The sequence below is a fragment of the Podospora pseudocomata genome (assembly GCF_035222375.1).
Source record: "Podospora pseudocomata strain CBS 415.72m chromosome 2 map unlocalized CBS415.72m_2, whole genome shotgun sequence".
NCBI lineage: Eukaryota > Fungi > Ascomycota > Sordariomycetes > Sordariales > Podosporaceae > Podospora > Podospora pseudocomata.
In genome coordinates, this window is record NW_026946365.1 from 959,786 (window position 1) to 981,910 (window position 22,125).

Sequence of the window (22,125 nt, forward strand, 5' to 3'; positions counted from 1 at the left end):
TGCTTATGTCACTGTGGGTGAGAGTGAAAATTGGCATTTTGCCTTGTAAGGTGTGAATGAGATGAGATGGCGCAATCGACACTAACAATTGACAGTTCCCTTGTGCTGGAAAAAGAAGATCATTTTGTTGGCCGCTTCGGTACCGAATATCTCTATAATGAAAATTTGGCTCGCCCAGTCATGAATCCATAACGGAAGGTTTCTTTGCGCGGTGTCTGTTACGCAAAATTCTTCCAAGAATCGTGCCATGCGAGAGGGAATGTCATGCCATTTTTATCTAAACCGGGCGCGCCGCAGGTCGCCGTTTGTTACTGCTACCTTGACCGCTGTTGCTGGTGTAAGTGTTTCTCGCACGGTGTGGGGAATGGATCGGACACGGAGAGCGGTACAGGAAAGGGGAGAACCGGTAGGAATTGAGATCGGGGAAAGCTTTATAAGGGTCCACATTTTCCCGTTGGGGGAGGGAGATCTAACGGGAATGCCGGTGACCGGGTTTGGCTGCCGGTTTTTGGTGGTGCGGAGGGAGGTGATGGATTGATACCATATCTTTCTACTTGCTCATTTGTGCCAATGCCCCAGCTCTGCATGTTGAGCGAAGGCTGTATTGGCTTGACACACCTGTTTGAGTTACCCGTTGGAGATTTGTCTCGAGGACACAGGTGTCTGTGTTATTCATGATCTTTCTGGCATCGTCTGTGGCGTGAGTCGGCGACAGCAAGCTTGGACGAGGTTGGATGATTCTGGGTTGGTCAGTGAACGATTGTCCCCGGCTGAACTATTGTTGTCTTCTATCTACTTGTACACATCCAGTTTCTCAAGATGTACCAGCCCATTCGCAGGCTGTCAAATCCCGTCAGCTTTTCTTCATCCCCGTTCAATCATGAAAGGAAGCTACTCACCGGGGCATACTGCCTCAACTTCACCCCCGCCTCTCTAAACACCGCCGCCGTATCCCCATCCATGCTATACCCGTGACTATACACCACCTCCCCAATCCCAACCTGAACAATCTTGATGCTGCACGTCAAGCACGGGTGCGTAGTGCAGTACAGCACCGCGCCCTCCCTCACCCTCTCCCTTCCCGCTTCAAGCAGGGCATTCTCCTCGGCATGGATACAAAGACAAGTCGTCAACCCGTGTCCTGACCCCTGACCGGCATTGCACCTGTCACATCCCCCCTCCCCACAGTTGACCAAGCCCCTGGGTGTACCGTTGTAACCCGTGCTGATAACCCTCTTATCCCTCACAATAACGCATCCAACCCGCCGCTTCATGCAGTTTGCTCTCTGCGCCGCCAGCTCAGCCAACGCCATGAAGTAGGCGTCCCAAGACGGGCGGAGCCGGTCTTGATTCAACAAATCCAGCTTCCCCAGCGTGGCGTACAAGTGGGCGAGAGAAGAAGAGGTGTTCAACAACCTCACTGTCGCTCTTGATATCATCGCCTGGGTGCCATTTACTGGATCGTAGAGATGGGAGTCGTTTAGTGTGACGAACGACTCGAGATCAGTAACTTCATGATCGAGTTCCGACTCCTCGTTTGGTCCTTTCAAGAACCGACCGTGGTTGGACTGGGACTGTCGAGCTAGGAAACGTTTCCAGCGGACGGTCAAGGGGGCGTCAACCGAGAGGAGAAGGAAGAAGGGGCGGCGGGTGTACAATTCGAGGATTTCTTCTGAGGGTATGTCGGTTGTTACGAAGCGGTCGCGCCATCGTTTGGTGACGAATTCGAGGAGTTCTTCGGGGGTGGAGAAGGTAGTTTGGGTGGTGGAGGAGGAGGAGATGGAGGATGGGGGGGTGGTTTGGGTTGTGTGTTTTGGGGAGAGGTAGAGGTGGGTGAAGCCGTGGTGGTCGGCGAGGTAATTGGCGATGGTGCGCTTGCCGGCGCAGATGCCTATGATTTGTGTAAGTAAGAGTGGATGGGTGAGAGGCCAAGGTGGTCATGTGTTTACTGCCGCAGATTCCAATGAACATTTGACTGTTGAGTGGAGATTGAAGATTGGTGTTTTGATCAGATGGAGAAGTAGGAATCCGAAATGAGAACGTCTATTTCTCTCAGTAAATATCTACAACCATGAAATTCTCCAGCCAGCTAAGGTGTGTAATAAGTCCGTTTTGAAATGGCGGAGAACGAAAACGCGCTTCTAGCTGCAAGTCATTAACGCGTGAGCGCGTCTTCAAGCTCCTCGTGACCGATGATTAGCCGGTGGGATGTGCCTGTCTTCAGTTGGCCATGATATCAAACAATAGTACATTTTGGTAAAGGACTATTCTATGTTCATGGTTTGGGCCCGTTCCTTATTTCCCATATCTGATGGGCCGTATTCTAGAATCTCTCCGTGGCCATCGACCTTCTTTGTAAGCCTTTGTCCAAGATGGTGGCTCAGGTACCTTGCCTTGTTCATGGCGGGGCAGTCTGGTATACGCTTGAAGCAGATCCCTGGAAAGTGCGGGGCATCAGCCAGAGCTTCCTCCACGCTCCGCTATTGAACTGAAGCTGGTACCTCCCATCTGACTTCCTACTTGAACCGAATAGAACGGCAGTTGCGTATCGTATATAATCCAGGTCTTACCTTCCCAAGCTTGTAACACACCAGGCACCGGTCATCCGGCGATGCCACACCACACCTGACCAAAGCTTTGCAGCTTACCTGAGACGCACATGTGTTCCAAGGCGTATCTATCTCTAACGCTCTAGACGATTCGAGTCATCCACAACAGTATTATCCTTCTTTGCCAAATCCAACAAAGCCGCCAGCCTAGATCTTCTCAACGTCGCCGCTTTGACCAGTTCGCGAACAGTAACTTCGCTCCGAAATCGCGTACACAACTTGCGATCACAACCCCGCGGTCAGTCTTCCCCAAACACCAACGAATCGAGAATCAACCCAGCGAATCGACCCCGTGAGGCGACCACAGAGTACCATGGCGCCCGTCAAATTCGTCCCATTCTCTTCGGAGATAGAACTACCGTTCTATTCATCGCTTTTCTCGTCCAAACTCGACCATGACCGACTTGACGATTCCGCCCGCGCGGTTTTGGGCGTTTACGAGCCCCGCGTGCAGGCCGATCCCGAGGCCAGCGTGAGGATGCAAATACTGGGAAATGCCCTCACAGCCAAAGAGTAGGTTTCTGCAAATTGAACTTTTACATTGTGCTGTTCGAACTAATGGCTGACAGTGACGACAGCCTACCTGTTGGCACGAGTCGCGCAAAGGGGTTTATCAAGAACGTTAACACCATCGAAGATTTCAACAATGTCAACAAGACTGCCATGATCGAGGACATCGGCCGGCAGGTGTGTTTATTCTTGACCTGGGGCCAGTTCTTTGTGAACTAACCACGCTTTGGACATCAGATTTGGGATGCGATTCAAGACGGCACAATCTACTCAGTTCCCTCTCTACTGTCGTCCTTCGCGATCCTTTCGTTCGCCGACCTCAAAAAGTACCGATTTACATATTGGTTTGCATTTCCGGCCCTACACTTCAAGAAACCTCTATGGGAACGATCTGGCGACGTCGAGCGGTTAAACTCTAGGGAAAGCGAAGCTCTCGTCGAGTCGGTTGGCACATGGCGGTATACTGTCAGCACGGAGAAGGAGCATGGTTTCTTTCTTGCGAAGAAGTCACGGGGCGAGCATACCACAGGAAGAGGACCGGTGGACGACTCGATGGCAGAGGAAATAGGATACCAGTGGCAAATCGGGTCACTACGCGATTTTGAGAATGGCTTCTTCAACGACATCCCCGAGGAGGACCGATATGTTGCCTTTGTGGATCCTTCAAACTACCCTGAACACCCTTCATGGCCGTTGCGAAATCTCCTGGTCCTGATCTCGCATCGATATCGGCTGAAGAAGGTACAGATTCTTTGTTACCGTGATACCCAAGCACGCAGGCACGAGGCTCGGAGCATCGTTCTCCCGTTGTCCTTGAACCTACCCAAAGATTTCGATTTCGCGACGGTTCCCGACGTAACAGGCTGGGAAAGGGACGGCGGATCGAAACTGAGGCGCCGGGTAGCCGATCTTGCCGAGTATATGGACCCGACCAAGCTGGCCGATCAAGCTGTGGACCTTAACTTGAAGCTTATGAAGTGGCGCCTGGCACCAAATCTGGAACTCGACACCATCAAAAACACCAGCTGTCTCTTGCTGGGTGCTGGAACGCTTGGCAGTTATGTGTCTAGGAATCTCATGGGCTGGGGCGTACGGAAGATCACTTTTGTGGACTATGGTGCCATTTCATTCTCGAATCCTGTTAGGCAGCCATTATTCGAGTTTGAGGACTGTCTTCAAGGGGGCAAACCAAAGGCCTTGAAGGCGGCTGAGGCGCTCAAAAGGATCTACCCGGGAGTGGAAGCCGAAGGGCATGTGCTCTCGGTGCCTATGTTGGGGCACCCAGTTACCAACGAGGCTAAGACCCGAGACGACTTCAATAAGCTACAAGAGCTGGTCAACTCACACGATGCCGTCTTCATGCTCTTGGATACCCGCGAGTCGAGGTGGTTGCCTACGCTCATGGCCAAATCCGCGAACAAAATCGTCCTCAATGCTGCGCTTGGGTTCGACACATATGTGGTCATGAGACATGGAGCCAAACCGGAAGATGGGAGCGAAGACACTCTGGGTTGTTATTTCTGCAACGACGTCGTTGTTGCTGCCGATGTAAGTTTTCTAACTGTCCCTATTCTCTACACAATACACAAAACTAACGAGCAAATAGTCCATGAAAGATGCAACCCTGGATCAACAATGCACCGTCACCCGTCCCGGAGTGGCAGCTATTGCCTCGGCTCTCCTCGTCGAGTTGTTCTCCAGCATTCTCCAGCATCCACAGAGGCAGTACGCCCCCGCACCTGTTCCATCAGCCAATGGAGAATATGAACGTGACCCCCCTGAGCACCCCTTGGGCATCGTACCACACCAGATCAGAGGGTTCTTGTCCTCGTTCAACAATATGAATATCCGTGGGAGGTCATATCCACAGTGCAGTGCTTGCTCCAAGCCAATTCTGGAAGCTTATGCAAAGGATGGATGGGGATTCGTCAAAAAGGCCCTAGCTGATAGGGACTATGTTGCCGAGTTGAGTGGGCTGGCTGAGGTTCAACGACAGGCGGAAGCGGCTGCTGCAGATGTGGAGTGGAGCGAGGAAGAAGGTGACGATGACGGCGAGGGTATACTACTATGACGTTAGTGAATGCTTTTGTAGATACGGCTATGCTGGCGTCTTGGTGTTAGCGGGGTTTCATGGTTATCCAGGGTTTAGGTCAAGTCTTTGGTCTTATGATAGATGAAATATTATATGCTGTTCTGCTTGTGATTTATCTGAGAGGTGTACTAAGAAAGTCGAGAGGAGTGCTAAGTTCTGCAGAGAACGGGCAGACCACGACACTCATCTTGTCTGTGGTAAAGCTACAAGCGAGCAAATGTTGCCGAAACTGCTGCCTCCAGTGTCATCACATTGACCATCTTTGAAGCCTTTCATATTCTGTCAAAGTCGCTATACTTTTGTCCACAACATGATTGCTCTCGCAAGTCGAACCCCCGGCTAGATGCCCATCACGCCAACCCAACTTCGTCCTAGCCCCGCCAGGCTCATCCCTATCTTATCCTAAAGCGGTCAAACCCGTCAAAACTTCCCGCCCCACTTTATTTTTCCCTTCCCTCTCCCCAAAATTTCCCCACCACCAAACTTGGCCCCTTCCCTTTTTTCTCCAGCAACCACCCCGACAAAACAACCGACAAAGATGGCGCAAGGAGCCATCAAAAAGGCCCCCAAGGCCAACCCGGGGCTCACCAAAGCCAAGGGCAGCGGCGGCGGAGCGAAAAAGGTCAACAAACCCCAAAAGGCCAAGAGCGGCGGGAGCGCAGACAAACAAAAGAAGAAGTTCACCTCGGGCATGGTGGCCAAGACGGAGCTGATGCTGGGGGCGAGGGCGGGGCACCTGGAGCTGATTGGGAAGGGGAGGGACAAGACGAAGAAGGGGCCTGCGACGGAGAATAAAGGGGGGAGCCGGAAGTTTGGTTAAGACTGACTGCGCACTCTGTATGGTGGCAAGTCTGGGACGGAGAACGACGGCGGGGCGGGTTGGGAGATTTGGAAGGGGATGGAAACGACAAGGGAAAGGACGATAAGATACCCATTGTTTACGATATTGTTTCGCGATTCTTGCATGACTTTTGGGGTTGGAAGGGATTTGGTACGACTCAATATGGCCGACAGACTGCTCGCTTTTGTCAAAATTGCATTTACGCCTCGACAAAACTCTCGGCGACTTCTCTCAAGACGCCCTCTACATACTTTGCGTCCCTCTCAACCTCGACCCTCCACGTCGACACAGCGATTCTCACCGCCTTCCTGCCTTGCCATTGCGTCCCGCTCACAAACATCTTGCCCGTCTGGTTGATCCGATCAACGAGAACATTATTCAGCGCCTCGTTTCTCGCCCGGAATAACACAATCATGAAGATGTCTTCCTCGACATGATTCTCAGTCTCAGGAAGCATCTCGTAATGTTCAGAGTTGTGGATAAAAGAGGCGAGTTTCCTGGCAAGGAACACCATCCGGCTGAACATGGCCTCCATGCCCTCTCGGCCTTCGCTTTTCAGGACGGCATAAACTGGCAGGGCGCGGAAGCGACGGGAGTTCTCAAGGCCGATGTTCAAAGGGCCGAAGATCCCATCTTCTTGGGAACCGGCAGCAGAGGAGGATGGCGGGGGAGCCAGGTAGGCGGCGCCCGGGTTGCTAAACACTTGAGTGAGGGTGGATGGGTGGCGGGAGAAGAAAATGCCGTTGTCGTAAGGCTTTTTAACACGCACACACACACACACACATATTAATACAGCAAGCAAATAAAAAGTTGAAAACATGTACAAAAAAAAACTCAAAAAACTCACCACATTGAGAAGTTTATGCCCATCCACGCAGATACTATCCGCCAATTCCATGCCCGCGACACAGGCACGCAGACTAAGAAACTCGTCTGTGTTGGGCAGAGCCCGGGCAAAGATGCCAAAGGCGCCGTCGACGTGGATCCAGGCCTTGTAACGGTCAGCCAGGCTGCGGATCTTGGGCATGTCAAAGATGGCTGTGGCGAACCGGCCGGTGTTGACCTCGCCCGAGGAGATGGCTATGATGCATGCTGTGCTGTTTTTTTCAGCCTCTTTCAGGGCTGGTTCCAACTTGTCGAGGTCGATTCTCCACGGTTTGTCATCTTGTCCAACATCGAGCACGCACTCCTCCCCCAACCCCAATATCTTGGCCGCCTTGAGAAGCGAGGAATGGGGTTTCGACGTCAGAATCTTGATATCTGCCACCCCAGCGGCAATACAAGCTTTGACCAAGCCTACCTTGGCCACGGATTTTTCAGGGGAAGAGAGGCGGGAGGAGATGAGATATTCCCTCCCGCAGGCCAAACCGAGGATGTTGGCGCCCGTGGCGCCTGTGGTGAAAGTCTTGGCTGGGAAGCGGGAGGGTGGCAGGTCAAGGAGGGAGAGGAGCATGGATAGGGTTGTTGACTCGACAAAGGTGGCGGAGGAGTGGACCCATCCTGATGATGATGATGATGATGATTGGGGGAAATGGACCTGGACGTTCTGGTCGAGGGCGGTGACGAGGTTGTCTGCTGCTTGGGCTATGGGGAGGCAGGAGCCGGTTACGAAGCCGTAGTAGTACGGGGAGGTTGATTGCTGGTTTAGGGAGGGGAGGATGGATTCCAACAGGTGGGTGAGGGTTGAGGAGGGGGTTGATGGGGGGAGGTCAAAGGGGGCGGAGGGGAGGGAGGAGAGGGTTTGGGTTAGGGTTTGGGGGGTGGGGAGGACGGGGTGGGTGGTGGTGTGGGTTGTTACGGTGGCGCGGAGGCGGGTGTAGGCTGAGAGGAGGAAGGCGGATTCGGGGTCGGGTCCGGGGTCGAGGTGGAGATCTGGACCGGTGGGTGTGTTCGGGGTCGTCATGATGGGCGGGATGGAGGTGGGAGGGCGGGTGTTCTTGGTGTTTGATTCGGAGGAAAGCTCCCGGCAATGGCTGACTTGGCAAGGTGCTAAGAGAAGACGGTGAGGCTCGGAGGATATTTGAGAAGGGCCAATGACGGGGGGGAGGAAAAGTGCTTGAGAGGGATCTTTGAAAGCATGCTGTAGATTTGAGATCAACTGGTTGGTCATATGCATGGCGCGTGCGGAGTCGGTAAATGCAAGCGGGATGGGTGCTCCCTCTCAGGCCCTTAGGCAGGAGGGAATGCTAGTTGGGCCATGGGGGAAACCATCGTCATTCGACCCCTCGTAAACCTGAGCTCTGCAACAGGTTGGAGCAGAAAAGTGGTCGGGGACACCCCCTGGCGATGGATGGGGAAGGACGGTAGCCTTGTAACCCTCTTGGTAGCGGGTGTAACGTGAAACGTGCGGAACTTTCTTTGGACTTTTTTAGATTTTTTTTCTCCGGACATTTCCCCTAGTCGGATGAGATATCAATCGGCTGTTATCAATCTGTCCTAGTACTAGATGTGAGCCCATGACGGGCCTGCTACCAAGCGTTGAGTGTGAATGGATGTTTAGAGACGTGCCAAAATCGGAAGACAGTCTGATGGTGATAGAAACATATGCCCCATTTGAGAAGGCGATAAATGGGAGCCTTAGATGTGCAGCTGCAGGCTGTTGTTCCATGTTGCCCCTCACCCAGCGAGCCGGTGAGAGTGAGGGGAATATCGAGCTGTCATGCAGCGTGCAGCACGCAACAACCCGAAGCGGAGACTGCTACACAGCCATCTATACGGGGGAGGCCTTCTGATAGGTTGAGCTTAATTACCACGCGATACCTGTTACGCCTCTGCATCAGAGGTTGTCGAAGACGAAAAGAAAACAAAGAACGGGCAAGCTGACCATCTCTAGGCACCCGTGGACCTGTTTTTCAGCAGCCTTCCCCAGGTCCACTCCGGACTCTGGTGGTCTTTGGTTAGCGGCACCGTGCCATGAATTTGGCCACATGCCAACTTGAATCGTGATAAGTCGCGAGAACAGGAAGCAAGATCGATGGCGAGAATGATTGGGAAAGAGGGAAGACCGGCAGTTAAATATTCGGGTGATAAACCTCACTAAAACCCAGGAGTCCCTTGCTACTTTAGCGCCCATGATCAGCATGCTTCCCACTAAAACGGGAGTTCCCACACCCAAATCTCGCCTGAACGGGACGGCACCCGACACAGGGCTCATCGTGAACATGCTGCAGTATCCCTTGTAAAACCCCCGTTTCTTCACCATTCCAGGGCCAAAGCTAGCTCCGTGGGCAAAATCAGCTCAGGGTGGTATGCGACTCTAGGGCCGGATCTATAATCTTTTGCTGCTGCCACCATCATCATTACTCCCCACCACTGATTTATCATGAGAAATTTACCCAGTTGGTCACCTACCTTACCCACAGCGATCAGGACCTCCCACACCATCAACGGACAATTGCTGGGTACGACACTAATACAACTTAGCTAGGTAACGGCACGGCACAGACTGATCGATCAACGGGCACCGAGAGCTTCCGATCTGCCAACAAGTCCAAGTCCACACCACCCAAGGGCAGTCGAGACCCGTTCCGAACTGTTGGGCCAGTGATCCACGCACACGGGTCTTTGTTCTGACAGAACGCTCCCGCTTCTGGATCACACCCAAACTGTTGGGTCAAGGCTGCCGCTCAAATCGACAAAGAACCAAGGGACCAGCAGGGAGGGCTCCGAGCGCAAAGGGCCTTGCGTGGAGGATCCGGGGAGGAGTCGCCGACCGCTGGCTTATACGGTGTTCTGGGCCTTGTGCCTTGTCTTTTCTCAAGTGACATATTTCTCGGCCTTCTCCTTTGCCCGTCCCCCTTCGCTGCCTCGTAGTGTAGCCGCGCCGCACGCCAAAGCTCCATCTCGGCATACTCTCTCTGGTGCCAATATCTCAACAATGGCTGAGTCTACCAAGTCTGGCACGTCTGGAGTGTCATCCTCTAGCACGGCCTCAAAGCCTGTCGATGACGACAGGTTCACCTTTGAGTCTGTCCTCGACGACTCATCACACATCGAGGCCGATGTAAGTTGTCCGAGGAGCATCGTCCAATGTCCCTGTAGCCAAGCTGAATCCTGTTGCTTCTAGTCAAACCCCCATGACATCTAGTATGAACAACCTGCCTGGCCTAGTGAACAGCCTGACGCAAGACTGATGCAAACCTTTTAGTGACACCCAATCCCTTTCCGAGTCCATAGCCGACTTCCGAGAGGAGTTTGGCAGGACATATCATTCCTACCGTGCCGGCTGTATGTCCTCTCTTCTCTTCCTGCTTCGACCTTGGTGACTGACAACTTTGCCTAGCATACTACTTCCCCAATGACCCCACGGAAGCAGAGCGAATGGACGAGCAGTACGAGATCATCAAGGTCATCATGGATGGGCGGCTTCATCTGGCGCCGTTTACCCGCGAAAAGTACCCGCGGAAGGTACTCGACATCGCCACAGGGACTGGGCTTTGGGCCATCGAGATGGGAGACGAGTACCCGGATGCTGAGATAGTAGGAACGGACCTCTCGCCGATTCAACCGCCGTTTGTGCCACCGAACGTGAGGTTCTTTGTAGAGGATTCGTATGTTTTACCCTCTCTCTCCTATCAAATATCCTCCGATGGCTAACCCATCTCCCACAGAACCGAAGAATGGTATGCATGCCCTACTTTCCCTCCCACCAAAGCCGCTCCCCACTAACATGTGCTCAAGGGACTACCCCCCCTCAGAATTCGACCTCATCCACACCCGCGTCACAATCGGCTGCTGGGCCGACATGAAGAAGGAAATCATCGCCCGCGCCTTCCACCACCTCAAACCAGGCGGCTGGCTCGAGTGTCAAGAAGTCCCCGGCATGCCCCACTGCGACGACGGGACCATGCCCCCGGACTATGACTGGCTCAAATGGACCCTCGAGCTCTACAACAGCTCCCGCCTCGCCAACCGCCAGGTCGACGTCGGGGAGCAGCTCAAGGACTGGATGAGGGAAGTCGGCTTTGTCGACGTCCACGAGGCCGTGTTCAAGATCCCGCTCAACGGCTGGCCAAAGGACACGAGACTCAAACACGTGGGGATGCTGTGGCAGAGGAACTTGCTGGATGGCTTGCAGGGTTTCAGTCTGGGGTTTTTTAGCAAGCATTTAGGGAAGACGCAGGAGGAGATTGAGGTATGCTTTTTCCCTTTCCAGCAACATATTTTTTTTTTCTTTGATGATGATGGAGCTAACGTTGTGGTATAGGTCTCCCTCGTGGACGTAAGGAGGAGTCTCTTCAACAGAAAGATCCACGCTTACCACAAGCTCTACGTGGTCTACGGAAGGAAACCGGAGGGCGCCGCCACCGCGCCTGAAGCTGAGGTAGGAGGTGACACAGGCGAAAAATAGCACACCGATCTCGGGCATGTTAAAACACTTTTTCACTTTTGGGTACACAAACACATCCCAGACCAGCGAGGAGCTTTCATACATGTCGATGATACCTTACGGCGCCAGGTTCCCTTTTCTCTCCTTTCAATGTTGGATGTCACGATTCAGGCTACCGTGGTTGATGAAGGAACAAAGAAAATGGGGACAACATGACTTGATGTTGACGTTATGTGCCAACTTAACTTAGGTAATGAAGAGACGATGATGATGACTTTGGTGTGCTCAACATATTATTCCCCCACTGAAAACGCCTACAGGAAATCAGTCATCAGTTTTTTCGGCTACCTACCAAATCGGCATCACACTACCTAGAAGTACGAACGCCCTGCTTACGAAAATTCCAACAAGAAAAACAAACGACAATCTGCCCAACCTCTTCTTATACCACCGAAAGAAACAAACACGCAAACAAACCCATGAAAACCCCACACAATCTGTTCTTTCCTCAATTACTCAAGCAGTATGCTCCAACCCCCCCTCAACAGTCGCATCCTTCGCACTGTCATCCACATCCAACACCTTTTCCTCTTCCACCCCTTCCCCCTTTTCCTCCTCCTCATCGTCACTTACCTCCCACTCATTGGGCCTCACAACCCTAACCTTTACCAACCCCTCCACATCCTTATCCTCCTCCTTCACCTGGTAGTAAACCCTCAACCCTACCGCCACAACCGCATTCCAGGGGTCCTTGACAAACTCATCTTCTTCCTCTGACCTGTAACCACCAGGGCCATTCCCGGGGGGACCACCAGGGGGCCCACGGGGGAGCATGCTTCTCAAAAGGTTGGCTGCGTTGTCGTCGTTGTCGGAGACGAGGCAGTCGAGCTCCGAGTCGGAGAGGTCTGGGGGGGACATGGGGGGCATTATGGAGGGGTTGTCGGAGATGTAGCCGCCGTCGTCGGGGGGGTGCTGTTGGGGATAGGGGCGGCGGGGGGGTTGGTTGTCGGGGTAGTAGGGAGCTGTTGGGGCTCTGGAGGGGGGGCGGGAGGGGGGGCGGGAGGGGGGACCGGGTTGGTATTGAGGTTGGAATTGCTGCTGGGGATGTGTGTAAAAGGTAGGGGGTCGGGAAAGGGGGGGAGGCTGGAATTGTTGTTGGTCGGCTGTGGGGGGTCTCGAGGGGGGTCTAGAAGAGGGGCGGGATTGGGAGCCGGGATGTTGCTGATACATATGTTGGGGGATGATGGGGTGCTGGTAGAGAGGGTGAGGCCCGTTGAAGGGGTGGTGATGGGGTTGGGCGGGGTGCTGGTGGTAGATGGGGACCATGGGGGCCGGGTGAGGTTGACGAGGCATCTGTTCGACGTTGTTCTGGTCAGGTCTGGTCCCGAGGAGGTCCTCGAGCTCGGCCTTGAAGTTAGAGACCACTTCGAGAGCTTTTTTTAGCTTGAGGGTAGCCTCGGGATGGGGATCGATGTCTTTGGAATTGGACGCAACATCAGCATCTTTGGCTGGGTCAACAGTGGCTCCTTCTTTATCATCCGTCGTGGCTGCCTTAACCGGCTCAGATGTGACCTCCTTCTGTTTGGCTTCCTCGTTAGGATTGGCAGGAACATTGCTGCTGCCTTCCTCTGCGGCATTGTTCTTTTCGGCAAGTGCTCCTGACGATGAAAGGGAAGGAGTATCCTCGCCGACAGTGGACACGTCAGGTTCGGCTGCTGCTTCCGCCTCGTCATCGGCTTTCTCCTCATGAGCTTCGATCTCAGTTTGGGTCTCTTTGTCGAGCTTGGGCTTCTCCGCGCCCGAGTCCGCCTGGACTTGTGACTCGGCCAGAGGTTGCTCCCCGACCTTCATTGGTTCCTCGCCATCCTTGGGTTTCTTATCGGGCTCTGCGCCCTCCTCCACAGCAACCTCAGTCTGAGTTCCCTCATCGAGCCTCGCCTTGTTGTTGCCCTTTGGCTTGTCAGCTTCATCATCCGCTTCAGCCCCTGCCTGCTCCTGCTCTGCTGCCTGCCTCATATGCTGCCTGGAATCCCGAGCTGCGCTCCTCTTCTCGTCACGTTTCTTCTGCTGCCCAACTCTCCATGCCTTCTCGTAGGCCATCTGTTTCTTCTTTTGTTTGATTTGCCTCAACTCCTGGCGGTGGATCTTTTTCTGATAGTCAAGATAACGCTTCCGGACCTCTTCGCGGTGCTTCTGCTGTTGACGTTTCTTAAAGGCCTCACGCGCAGTCTTTTCCTCCTCGGTCTCTGCAATCTTGGCTTTGCTGAGTGCTAGGTCATGCGATAGGCCAATCCGGAGTATTTTGTCACGGCGGTTCTTGACATTGGCGCGCAGCACCTCCTCAGGCTCCATCAAACCTTCATGCTTCTCCGCGTCAATCAAAACGAGGACGGTGTACTCGCCTGCCTCAAGGTCTAGCTCCACGCTGATAGACCTGCTCATGCCGTGGCCCGAAGCCTGACATCGAACGATGTAGTCCTCTTCGCCAGCCTTGTGGACACGGAACCCAAGCAGGAATTCATACCGGCCCTCCAAGCCTCGGAAATACCGTTCATCAAGCTGCGCCAGGACAAGAACGACTGGCCCCGATCTCTCCAAAGTGAAGGTGAACTTGGTGTGGTGGTATTGCGGCGACCACGGAACATCGAGCGTCGTCCAGATCGAGGTGATCTTCCAATCAGGCCCAAACAACCTCGTACGTTCGAATCGCTGATACTTACGCAGCAGATCCTTGTACGACATCCAAAATGAGCCGTCATCACCGAACTTGTGGTTCAGCTTGGTCAACCACTCGGGAGTCCATTCCTTACTGCCGTCACTCCATGCTCCTCGCCATTCACCCTTGCCCCACGGATTTTTCAACATGACCAGACGCACGCCATCAATCTCGACGGCCTTCATGATGGAGTAAGCGTGCCTCTCGACGATGCCTCTTCTGTTCCCATAACCACACGCCATGTGACCGGTCGAACATCCAAACAAGAAGTCTTGGTTGACCTTCATCAGCTCGTTCTTCCAGAAAGCATCCTTATCCAGGATATCGGTGGTGTTCAACTCGGAAGTCACACCGCCGGTCAAATCCTCGATACCCTCGGCCGTGAAACCGCCATCGATGGCTTGATAATCGCCATGTGCTTTGGCATATGCCTTCTCCAGCAACGGGAGCCAGGTCTCGTTCAGATTCTCACACTGCGCAAAATACAGGGCGACACTTCCAGATTGAAAGTTTCGCCGGAAGATTTCCTCGGGGTCGGGGCGGTTTTCGATGTCATCCCATATTCGACGTTCGACGTTGATCAAGCCATCTACGACTTGCTCATCGTAGTCTTGCTTGATCAAGTACAGCTGGAAATATCGTCAGTATTGTATCCCGATCCAAATGCGAGGGAGGCAACTAACCTTGTCGTCGATGATTTCGCTGAACCACTCGCCATCACGGTTGAAGACAAAACCGTATACACCGACATTTTCATCACGAGCGACGCAGACCCGCTCGATCAAGCCCGGCTTGTTGCTAAGAGTACAGATGGCTGCGAGAAGCCAGCAGTCACCATCTCGCCCTTGACGAACATCGTCTGCCGTGGGTCCCTTGATGAAAAACTGGGGGTCTTCAAAGATATCTCCCACTCGTTTGACAGACCGGGGGCAGAGCTTAGACATCTCGGCCCTCACCTCAGCGGACTTCTTTCGGCTACCTTTCTGATAGCCAGTCTGACCTCCGCGCACATGATCGCTCTCGTCAACTGAATCGATCTCTTTCTCGGCCTCTTCTTCACCACCCTCCCTATTCCTTTTTGTCTTCTTTCCCAACGCTCTCGCGCGCTGCCGTCCTCTGGGGTTCCACTCTGGGGGCTGCCTCGGATGTCTAGGCTGATCGTCGTCACTGTTGTCATACTCTGGGTAGTCATCCTTGCAGTTGCTCAAACTCTCCAGACAGTCCCTCGTTCTCGTCTTGAGGTCCCACTCCCTATGTAACTTGGTAAGTAATCGACGTCATGGGGAGCAATGTGGGAATTGGAACCTACAAGTCGAAATGCGGATCGCGATACTTCTGGTTCACCCTCTTGCACTCTTTGACAATCTTGTCAACTTTAGCTCGACAAAGAGCCGCCGCCTCCTCGTACGAGGTGCTTGTCGCTCTTCCACCACCACCACCGTTGGCAAGGTCTTTGGCGGCGGTACGTTTGGCAAGCTTCTCGGCGTATTCATTCTTGGGAATAATATTTGTTACTTTGCTAGCAATCAGCGGCTTGTTATACAAGATGGGTTGTTTTGCAATTGGATACAACCGTGGGCTGAACTCCCTGAAGAGGGGAGATGGACAATGATCAAGGGCATACCTTTTCCTGGATTGTCACTGGTGAATTTCTTCCAGAAGTCGTCAACATTTTGCTGGGGACCGTATCTGCCACGACGGCCGCTCTGCTTGATGAAGCCAGGGGGCGGAAGGACTATGGGCTTGCCGCCATAGGGCTGATCGGGGCCTCCTCGCCGGGACATGATTGTTGTTTTCCTGTTCACCTTCCGATTGTTGCTTTGATATATTTTTATGTGCTGACTTGCTTTTGAATAGGAATCAAGAACAAACGAATATGAGATCTGTGGGAAGGAGCGTTTATCAGGAGCACTTTGGAAGAAGCAGATCAACAAGGCCACACGCTCCTCGCGGAGCCCTCCTCGATGTGATGAAGGGAATGAAACACAAAAGAGTACGCTGGAGCAAAGAGGATGGTTCAGGACGAGGCTACGAGCAACAAGAGATGGGTTTATATAGGAGGGTTTCGGGTCTTGGTGCGGCTGCAAAACGAACTGTGCCATCCATCTGCAGCATTGTTAAGCCAGGTGGTGCAAGGTTCAGCAACAGGGTTCTTGGAAGGCAAGAGAGACTAAGTGTGCAGTTCCTGCCGTGTAACAACATATGGTTGGCGCGCCGGTACGTCAATCATACCGTTTGGTAGTTGATTGTATCCTATCAACCACCCCAGACGCAGCAATTTGTTCAGAGCTAACTGCATCCCATTTAGCGGGGAATTTGGAGGGGCAAGATGGCGGGGGGGGGGGAGAATCAAGGGGGAGCCAAGAGGGAGGATTGGGACGGCAGGGGAAGAACCATGCAGTTAGTTCGGTTTGTTAGCATTGGCTACTAATTAGTCCGAGGCTGCGTTGTACTAGGCATCTACTTGTTTTGTATTGAGCCTCATCTTGCAAGGGTTTTCGATACGTGGGATCCATGTCGGTTGTAGAGATGCGGACAGAGACAGGAACATGACCTCGCCTTGCGGGTACAGAATGCACCTTGAAGATGAACGGAGTCTGGGACCAGCGACTATCCTCTGTGTGCAGGGCGGATTACTGCAAGTCAAGTCTGAAAAAGTGCCCACTTTCTCGGATGAAGATATTGTGTTTTTTTAGTCTTATGTGCGTCCTGCAGTTGGCTGTCGGATAGGGAACAGTGTGCTCGCACTTGAGATCGATATCTATTGTGACACTTGCGATTTTTGCGGCGTTGAGACTTTTGTGAGATAGAGGGAGTTGATGATGTGGGAATACAAAAGTGGGTGGTTGATGGGGGGTAAGAGTGATGGGGATGTGTATGACACTGTCGTGTAAGCCTGAGTCTGGATTAGGCTAGTCAAAGTTTGGTGCCGTTGCATGATTTGGGCCGGCGGTTGTGTCTTTGAGAATGGTGGTGTGGTATGGCACAAGGGGGTAGGTAGGGGGGTGATTGGCTGTTTGGTTTACATATGAACGGGGGTATAATTGGTAGAATAGAGAGTAATTGCGTTGTATTCCTGGGTTGGGTTGGACGACAAGGCAGGCAGGCAGGTACGTTAAGCATGTGGGTTAGGGCAGTCAGTGCTGCCCGAGATTGTGAGTTGGATGATGATGGATATGAAGGTTAGGTGATACAACATGGTGGCAAGGTGTTTGAATGATGTGTTCAGGGCGGCGGCTGCTAACGTTGACACGAACTCTGGATGGGGTATAGGTTTAGGTGGTATGATACGGCGAGCGGGTGGTGTTGTTTGGGGCAGTGCTGAAGTTGGTGAAATTTTGGGTCTTTAGGTGGCTACCTATCTCACTGGTGATTTGAGGGTAAATGATTGAAAGGGTGGTGTTTGAATGAATGGAGACGATGAGTTCAGAGTGATACGCGAAGGTATGTGTACAGTGCAGTGCCAACATCGTTCTCACTTGCATCCGGGAGGCCATATTGCAGACTAGAGACAAAATGGGACTTCCATTCCTAAAGCCTTGGTTTTGTCGCGGTGAATTGAATGGATGAGAATGTTCGATACCGGCGTAAGGCTGAGAGCGGCTGTGCTGACGAAGGCGCAGACCTGGAGGAGAGGGAGACTAAAATGACGGGATGGCGCTGCCACAGCCACCTCCACTGCTCCATCGAAGCCGGGGGATTGACGATTTGGAGAAAAGAGCCGCCGTGTAGTTCAGACGACGTTTGGGTAACCGTTCTCCCCCGTCCTCGATGGTGGTGGTTATTTCTTGCGCCGCTGCCCAGCATTCAACCAACCACTTCAGCTCGATTAAGATCGGACCACCCTCCCATCACTTTCCATCGATACCAACGAACCTGCTCAAGTCTCACACCACCGGAAGAAGGCATTCTCCAACTGTTGTTACCCTCACTGCTGTACCACCCCCACCCCTCAAAATGCTCATTTATTTTCCTTCTCAGACCTCGATCCTCGAAACCTTACAAGGATGGCCTGGGTATCGTATCCATGTTTCGATCTAATGGTAACCTTGCTGCGATCTTCGAGAGCTTCCAAGGTCTCACACTCAGCCTTGCACAACACAACACCAGACAACAAAAGCGTGACGTGGAATGAATAATAATGCCCCCAACCATCCAAAAACATCTCAGTTTTATTCCCCCCATTACAGTGTGTAAAATATCCCCATCCATACAATGATATCTCTCTCCTTTTTTACTTACTTATCACCCCCCCACCACCATCCCATATATGTACTTTTTCAGCATGCTCCATGCCCATATCTTCCTACAGAATGTATATCAATACAATCAAGCTCCCGCACATTTCCCCCCAGTCATCCATCTCAGCAAAAATTCGATATCAACCTCCCTATTATGTACAAAGAACACCCAACCATGAAAAACCCCTCTCCTGCTCACAAGATTACCGCCCCCTGGCACTCAACCCCGAAAACGCATCCGGGCTATGCCGGCCATTAGTCCACTCCAACCCAACAGCCATCATGCTCTCCCTGCTGACATTGTGCAGCTTTGGCTCTTGCTGAGGAGCAGCAGCAGCTGCTGCTGGCGCTGCCGCACCGCCCATGCTCATCGCAAACGGGTTCTTGCTGCCCGTCGCCGCGGGACTAACGGGTGTGGACACTGCCTGCTGTTGCTGGGGCTGCTGAGACGGTGGGTAAAGCGAGTTGGGTGTTTGGACTGGTGTGGCCTGTGCTATGTCCTGAGGAGCTCCATATGGGTTTGCCGATACATGGGGCTGTTGGCCATAGAGAGCCAGGATGGAGGCCTTGTCTGGTCTTTGCTGTTGCACGGGCATTTGCTGCTGATATGGAAGTTGCTGCTGCTGCTGTTGTGGTTGGTGCTGGGCGAAGTAACCGGTCACTTGGGGCGGGAGACCCATCTGTTGTGGTACTTGTTGCTGGGGTGCTTGCAACATGGGTGAGAGCTGTCCGTACTGCTGCTGCTGCTGCTGCTGCTGCTGTTGTGGTTGCTGCAGAGCGTTGGGTTGTTGAGAGAAGAAGGGATTCGACTGCTGCGGTTGCTGTTGAGGCTGGGTCGCGTAGAAATTTTGCTGCGTCTGTTCGGGAATCTGACTGAGCATTGGTGACTGGAGACGGGTTGGTGACTTGGTAAAGGGGTTGTTCCCGTAGTTCCCGTTGAAACCAGTAGTATTGACAGACAATGGCTGCTGTTGAGGCTGCTGGTTCTGGAAAAAGGGATTGTATCCAGTTGACTGGGGTTGCAGAGGTTGCGGCTGGGGATATGTTTGGCTACCATACACTCCCACCTGGCCATAAGGCTGCTCCCCAGGCGATACCATACCAGTAAAAGGACCCCCAAGTGGAGCCGTCATCGGCTGCTGTTGATAGATCGCTTGGGTCTGCTGTACCTGTTGCTGCTGCTGTTGAGGAAGTAGACCGCCTGTATGATTCGGGAATAATGGCTGCTGAGGAGGAGCTAGTGATAAGTTCTGGAAAGCCAAATCGAAAGCTGATGGTGCTGGTTGAGCCTGCGGGGGAGCACCGAAAGGATTCGTCGATAGATACGGATTCTTGTTCTGCAAAGTCCCTGTTGATTGCGAAGACAAAGGCTGTGGTGGCGGCGGCGTGTCGAGCATGTCGAACGGGTTTGTACTTGCTGGACTGATCGGACGTGCCGAAGTTGGTGTTCCTGTCGTCAAATTCCTGCTCAATGGCATCGATGACGTCCGTACTGGCTGCAACAGGCCTCCGGGTGCTCTTCCACTGCCCTCTCCTAACCGTACCAAGGCCTCAATCGCTTTCTCCAAGTTTCCACCCACGCCCTTCAAAACCATCGCATTCCTACTTTCATCCGTGAAACCCATATCCCGGAGTTTGGTCAACTTTTGCTCCGTATCCTCCACCTTGTCCGGTTCAGCCGAAAAGCTTACGCCAAACACAGCAGACCCCTTGTTTCGAAGTGGAGGGTGAGATCGGTCATCACGAGGACTAGTCGGTTCGCGGCCTGGACTCGACTTCTTCTTGGAGCCCAGTGGAAATATCGACGAGGCAGAACGGAGGCCAAATCGGCTTGGGGTCTTTGGTGGGAGCGGAGGAGGGGTATCTTCACTGCTGCCGGTGTGGTGCTTCTTGGCCGCGGCCAAGGTCCGATTCATGTACTTTGAGCGTATATATCGCTCCATAACGCTGTCGGCCTCTTCGACGTCGACGGGGATGGAAGGCTTCTTGTTGTCGGGGTTGTAGATCTTGTTCGAAACAACATTGCCGACCTTCTTCATGTTCTACGCAGGAATATTAGCCTCGGCGCGGAGGGGCGGGGGCACTGGGGGAGGGGCTATTATCGTGGCCTGGCCTTACATCGACTTGTTCGTTGGTCCAACTGTCCATGCTTAGTGACTTGACCTTGGACACGTGTGTCCCCATCTTGCGGTGCAGGGTAGCGCACCGCATGCACAAAAAGATGCCCAACTGCCCCATGATTGTCAGTTACAGTGCCATCGTCGCGGGTGAAATTACAGAGGGTCGCGTGGGGGAGGCGGGCGAGCCCGATTCGGTCCTAACATACACTCCATGATGCCCAAGCTATAGCGGAAGCGCGTGTGGTCAGTCCAAGGTACGACACAGATTATCAGAGGAAAAAGGAGGCCAATTTACATGGATTCCGGGCTGAACAATCGGCGCAAAAGTTGTTGCCGGGAACGGTCTGAACAAGCTCTTGCAAGACTTTCTCATTGCGCGCCGCCTGGCGCTTGCTCATGGCTCCCGACATGTCGTCGCGTGCCCGATGCGCGTTGGAGTTGGTTTTGACAGGATGGTGGCTTCACGCCGAGAAAGTTTAAAGAAAACAAGAACCAAAGTCAGGTAGGCGTGGTAAACTTTGGGTGTCCTTTGTGTGTGTCTGTGTGTGGCCGGGCGAAACTTGGAGGTCGGGAGAAGACTTGGACCGCTAAAGAAAGTCCAACCACAGCGCGCGCGCAACGACCTCTCTGCCCAGCCTGGCCCGTGGTGCTCCAACAGGGGTGTTCGCCGTAGGGGAAGATCACTGTGCATAAACCGAGATCAATGACAATAAACCCGAAGCTCCTTTCTTGTGTTCACTACTTATTGGCCGCCTTACGGAGACCACACCCGACCTTCCTACGGAATATCTACACAATCCTTCCGGGCAACAAAATTGTCCTCTTTTTCTTTTCCTCTTCTCCTGAAGGCGGCAGAAGTCCAACCGCGCTAGCGCTTGACGACAACGAGGGGTTACCAAACGGGGGCTCCCGCGCTCGGATGCCCGGGGGATGGTGTCGCACAACCCTGGAATGGAGGCGTGCCACCCACGCGAAGCCAAGAGGAAATTTTGTAGGTTATCTGCATGGGTTCTTTTTACCCGTTCATCAAAGGGGAAGATCGCGTGCGTTTTGCAAGCGTTCCGTGGTGTTGGGTCGGGTGGGAAACACTGGGTAACCGGCACTGTTGCCCAGAAGCCCGGTTATTCCTCTCAGCACCCAGCCCCGCTAGGGCCCTCGAGCTCAGGGGGCCTGGACCAGCCCCTTTTTTCGAGAAGGATGTCATTGCATATCGAGAATTTGGCCGACAGTGATGGCACAGTTTGGTAGTGATCATGTCTTAAACCTTCGAAGACATCAGGTTTTGGTAGCAACAGACCAAGTCCAGAGCTGAGTTTTCGATATTCCACTAAACTCATCGTGCTGCTCTAATCTGTATTTTCAAAGTCTTCCTCGTGCGGGATAAGACCATCCAGCCCTTTGAAGAAAAGACCAAAACAAACAACGCCCAGATCGCGAACCACAACTCCAAAACGCCCCCTATTCCCCTCCCACCACCCAACCATCACCTCCTCAAAACCTCCCCAACACCCCCTCAACCCCCTCCATCTCCTCATCCCCATCCACATCATCCCCCCGCCTCTGCAACCCAACCACCCGTCCCCCGACCCTCACAAGCAACATCCTCATCCTCTCCAGCTCCTGTTCCACCTCCCCATTCCTCCCCACCAAATTCTCCTGCACACACT

At 53.2% G+C, this 22,125-nt stretch overlaps 7 protein-coding genes across 7 annotated transcripts; 3 read left to right on the forward strand and 4 right to left on the reverse strand.

Moving 5' to 3' along the window:
- Positions 1-489: 489 nt before the first annotated feature.
- Positions 490-2,262, reverse strand: DCD1 (Deoxycytidine monophosphate (dCMP) deaminase). Its single transcript, XM_062887064.1, has 3 exons — positions 1,950-2,262; positions 900-1,891; positions 490-840 (listed from the first exon to the last, which is right to left on the reverse strand). Exons 1-3 carry the CDS (start codon positions 1,969-1,971, stop codon positions 793-795), a joined length of 1,062 nt encoding a protein of 353 aa, XP_062746848.1. The 5' UTR covers positions 1,972-2,262; the 3' UTR covers positions 490-792.
- Positions 2,263-2,625: 363 nt separating this feature from the next.
- On the forward strand, positions 2,626-5,332 carry ATG7 (Autophagy protein 7). The gene is made up of 4 exons (XM_062887065.1): positions 2,626-3,122; positions 3,179-3,296; positions 3,357-4,667; positions 4,726-5,332. The coding sequence occupies exons 1-4, from the start codon at positions 2,923-2,925 to the stop codon at positions 5,188-5,190; spliced, it is 2,094 nt and encodes a 697-aa protein (XP_062746849.1). The 5' UTR covers positions 2,626-2,922; the 3' UTR covers positions 5,191-5,332.
- A 417-nt stretch (positions 5,333-5,749) lies between these two features.
- QC762_201780 (uncharacterized protein) lies at positions 5,750-6,031 on the forward strand (the record flags this gene model as incomplete). The annotated part of the gene is made up of 1 exon (XM_062887066.1): positions 5,750-6,031. One exon carries the CDS (start codon positions 5,750-5,752, stop codon positions 6,029-6,031), a length of 282 nt encoding a protein of 93 aa, XP_062746850.1.
- Positions 6,032-6,246: 215 nt separating this feature from the next.
- QC762_201790 (uncharacterized protein) lies at positions 6,247-8,180 on the reverse strand. Its single transcript, XM_062887067.1, has 2 exons — positions 6,900-8,180; positions 6,247-6,806 (listed from the first exon to the last, which is right to left on the reverse strand). The coding sequence occupies exons 1-2, from the start codon at positions 8,166-8,168 to the stop codon at positions 6,252-6,254; spliced, it is 1,824 nt and encodes a 607-aa protein (XP_062746851.1). The 5' UTR covers positions 8,169-8,180; the 3' UTR covers positions 6,247-6,251.
- Positions 8,181-9,123: 943 nt separating this feature from the next.
- On the forward strand, positions 9,124-11,402 carry QC762_201800 (uncharacterized protein; the record flags this gene model as incomplete). Its single annotated transcript, XM_062887068.1, has 5 exons — positions 9,124-10,055; positions 10,222-10,279; positions 10,335-10,602; positions 10,733-11,186; positions 11,259-11,402. The coding sequence occupies exons 1-5, from the start codon at positions 9,930-9,932 to the stop codon at positions 11,400-11,402; spliced, it is 1,050 nt and encodes a 349-aa protein (XP_062746852.1). The 5' UTR covers positions 9,124-9,929.
- Positions 11,403-11,662: 260 nt separating this feature from the next.
- Positions 11,663-16,426, reverse strand: QC762_201810 (uncharacterized protein). Its single transcript, XM_062887069.1, has 4 exons — positions 15,722-16,426; positions 15,407-15,611; positions 14,781-15,348; positions 11,663-14,726 (listed from the first exon to the last, which is right to left on the reverse strand). The coding sequence occupies exons 1-4, from the start codon at positions 16,197-16,199 to the stop codon at positions 11,898-11,900; spliced, it is 4,080 nt and encodes a 1,359-aa protein (XP_062746853.1). The 5' UTR covers positions 16,200-16,426; the 3' UTR covers positions 11,663-11,897.
- Positions 16,427-18,385: 1,959 nt separating this feature from the next.
- GTS1 lies at positions 18,386-21,897 on the reverse strand. Its single transcript, XM_062887070.1, is given in 5 exon segments — positions 18,386-20,380; positions 20,457-20,567; positions 20,665-20,681; positions 20,754-20,997; positions 21,009-21,897. The coding sequence occupies 4 exon segments, from the start codon at positions 20,866-20,868 to the stop codon at positions 18,542-18,544; spliced, it is 2,082 nt and encodes a 693-aa protein (XP_062746854.1). The 5' UTR covers positions 20,869-20,997; positions 21,009-21,897; the 3' UTR covers positions 18,386-18,541.
- Between the last annotated feature and the right edge of the window lie 228 nt (positions 21,898-22,125).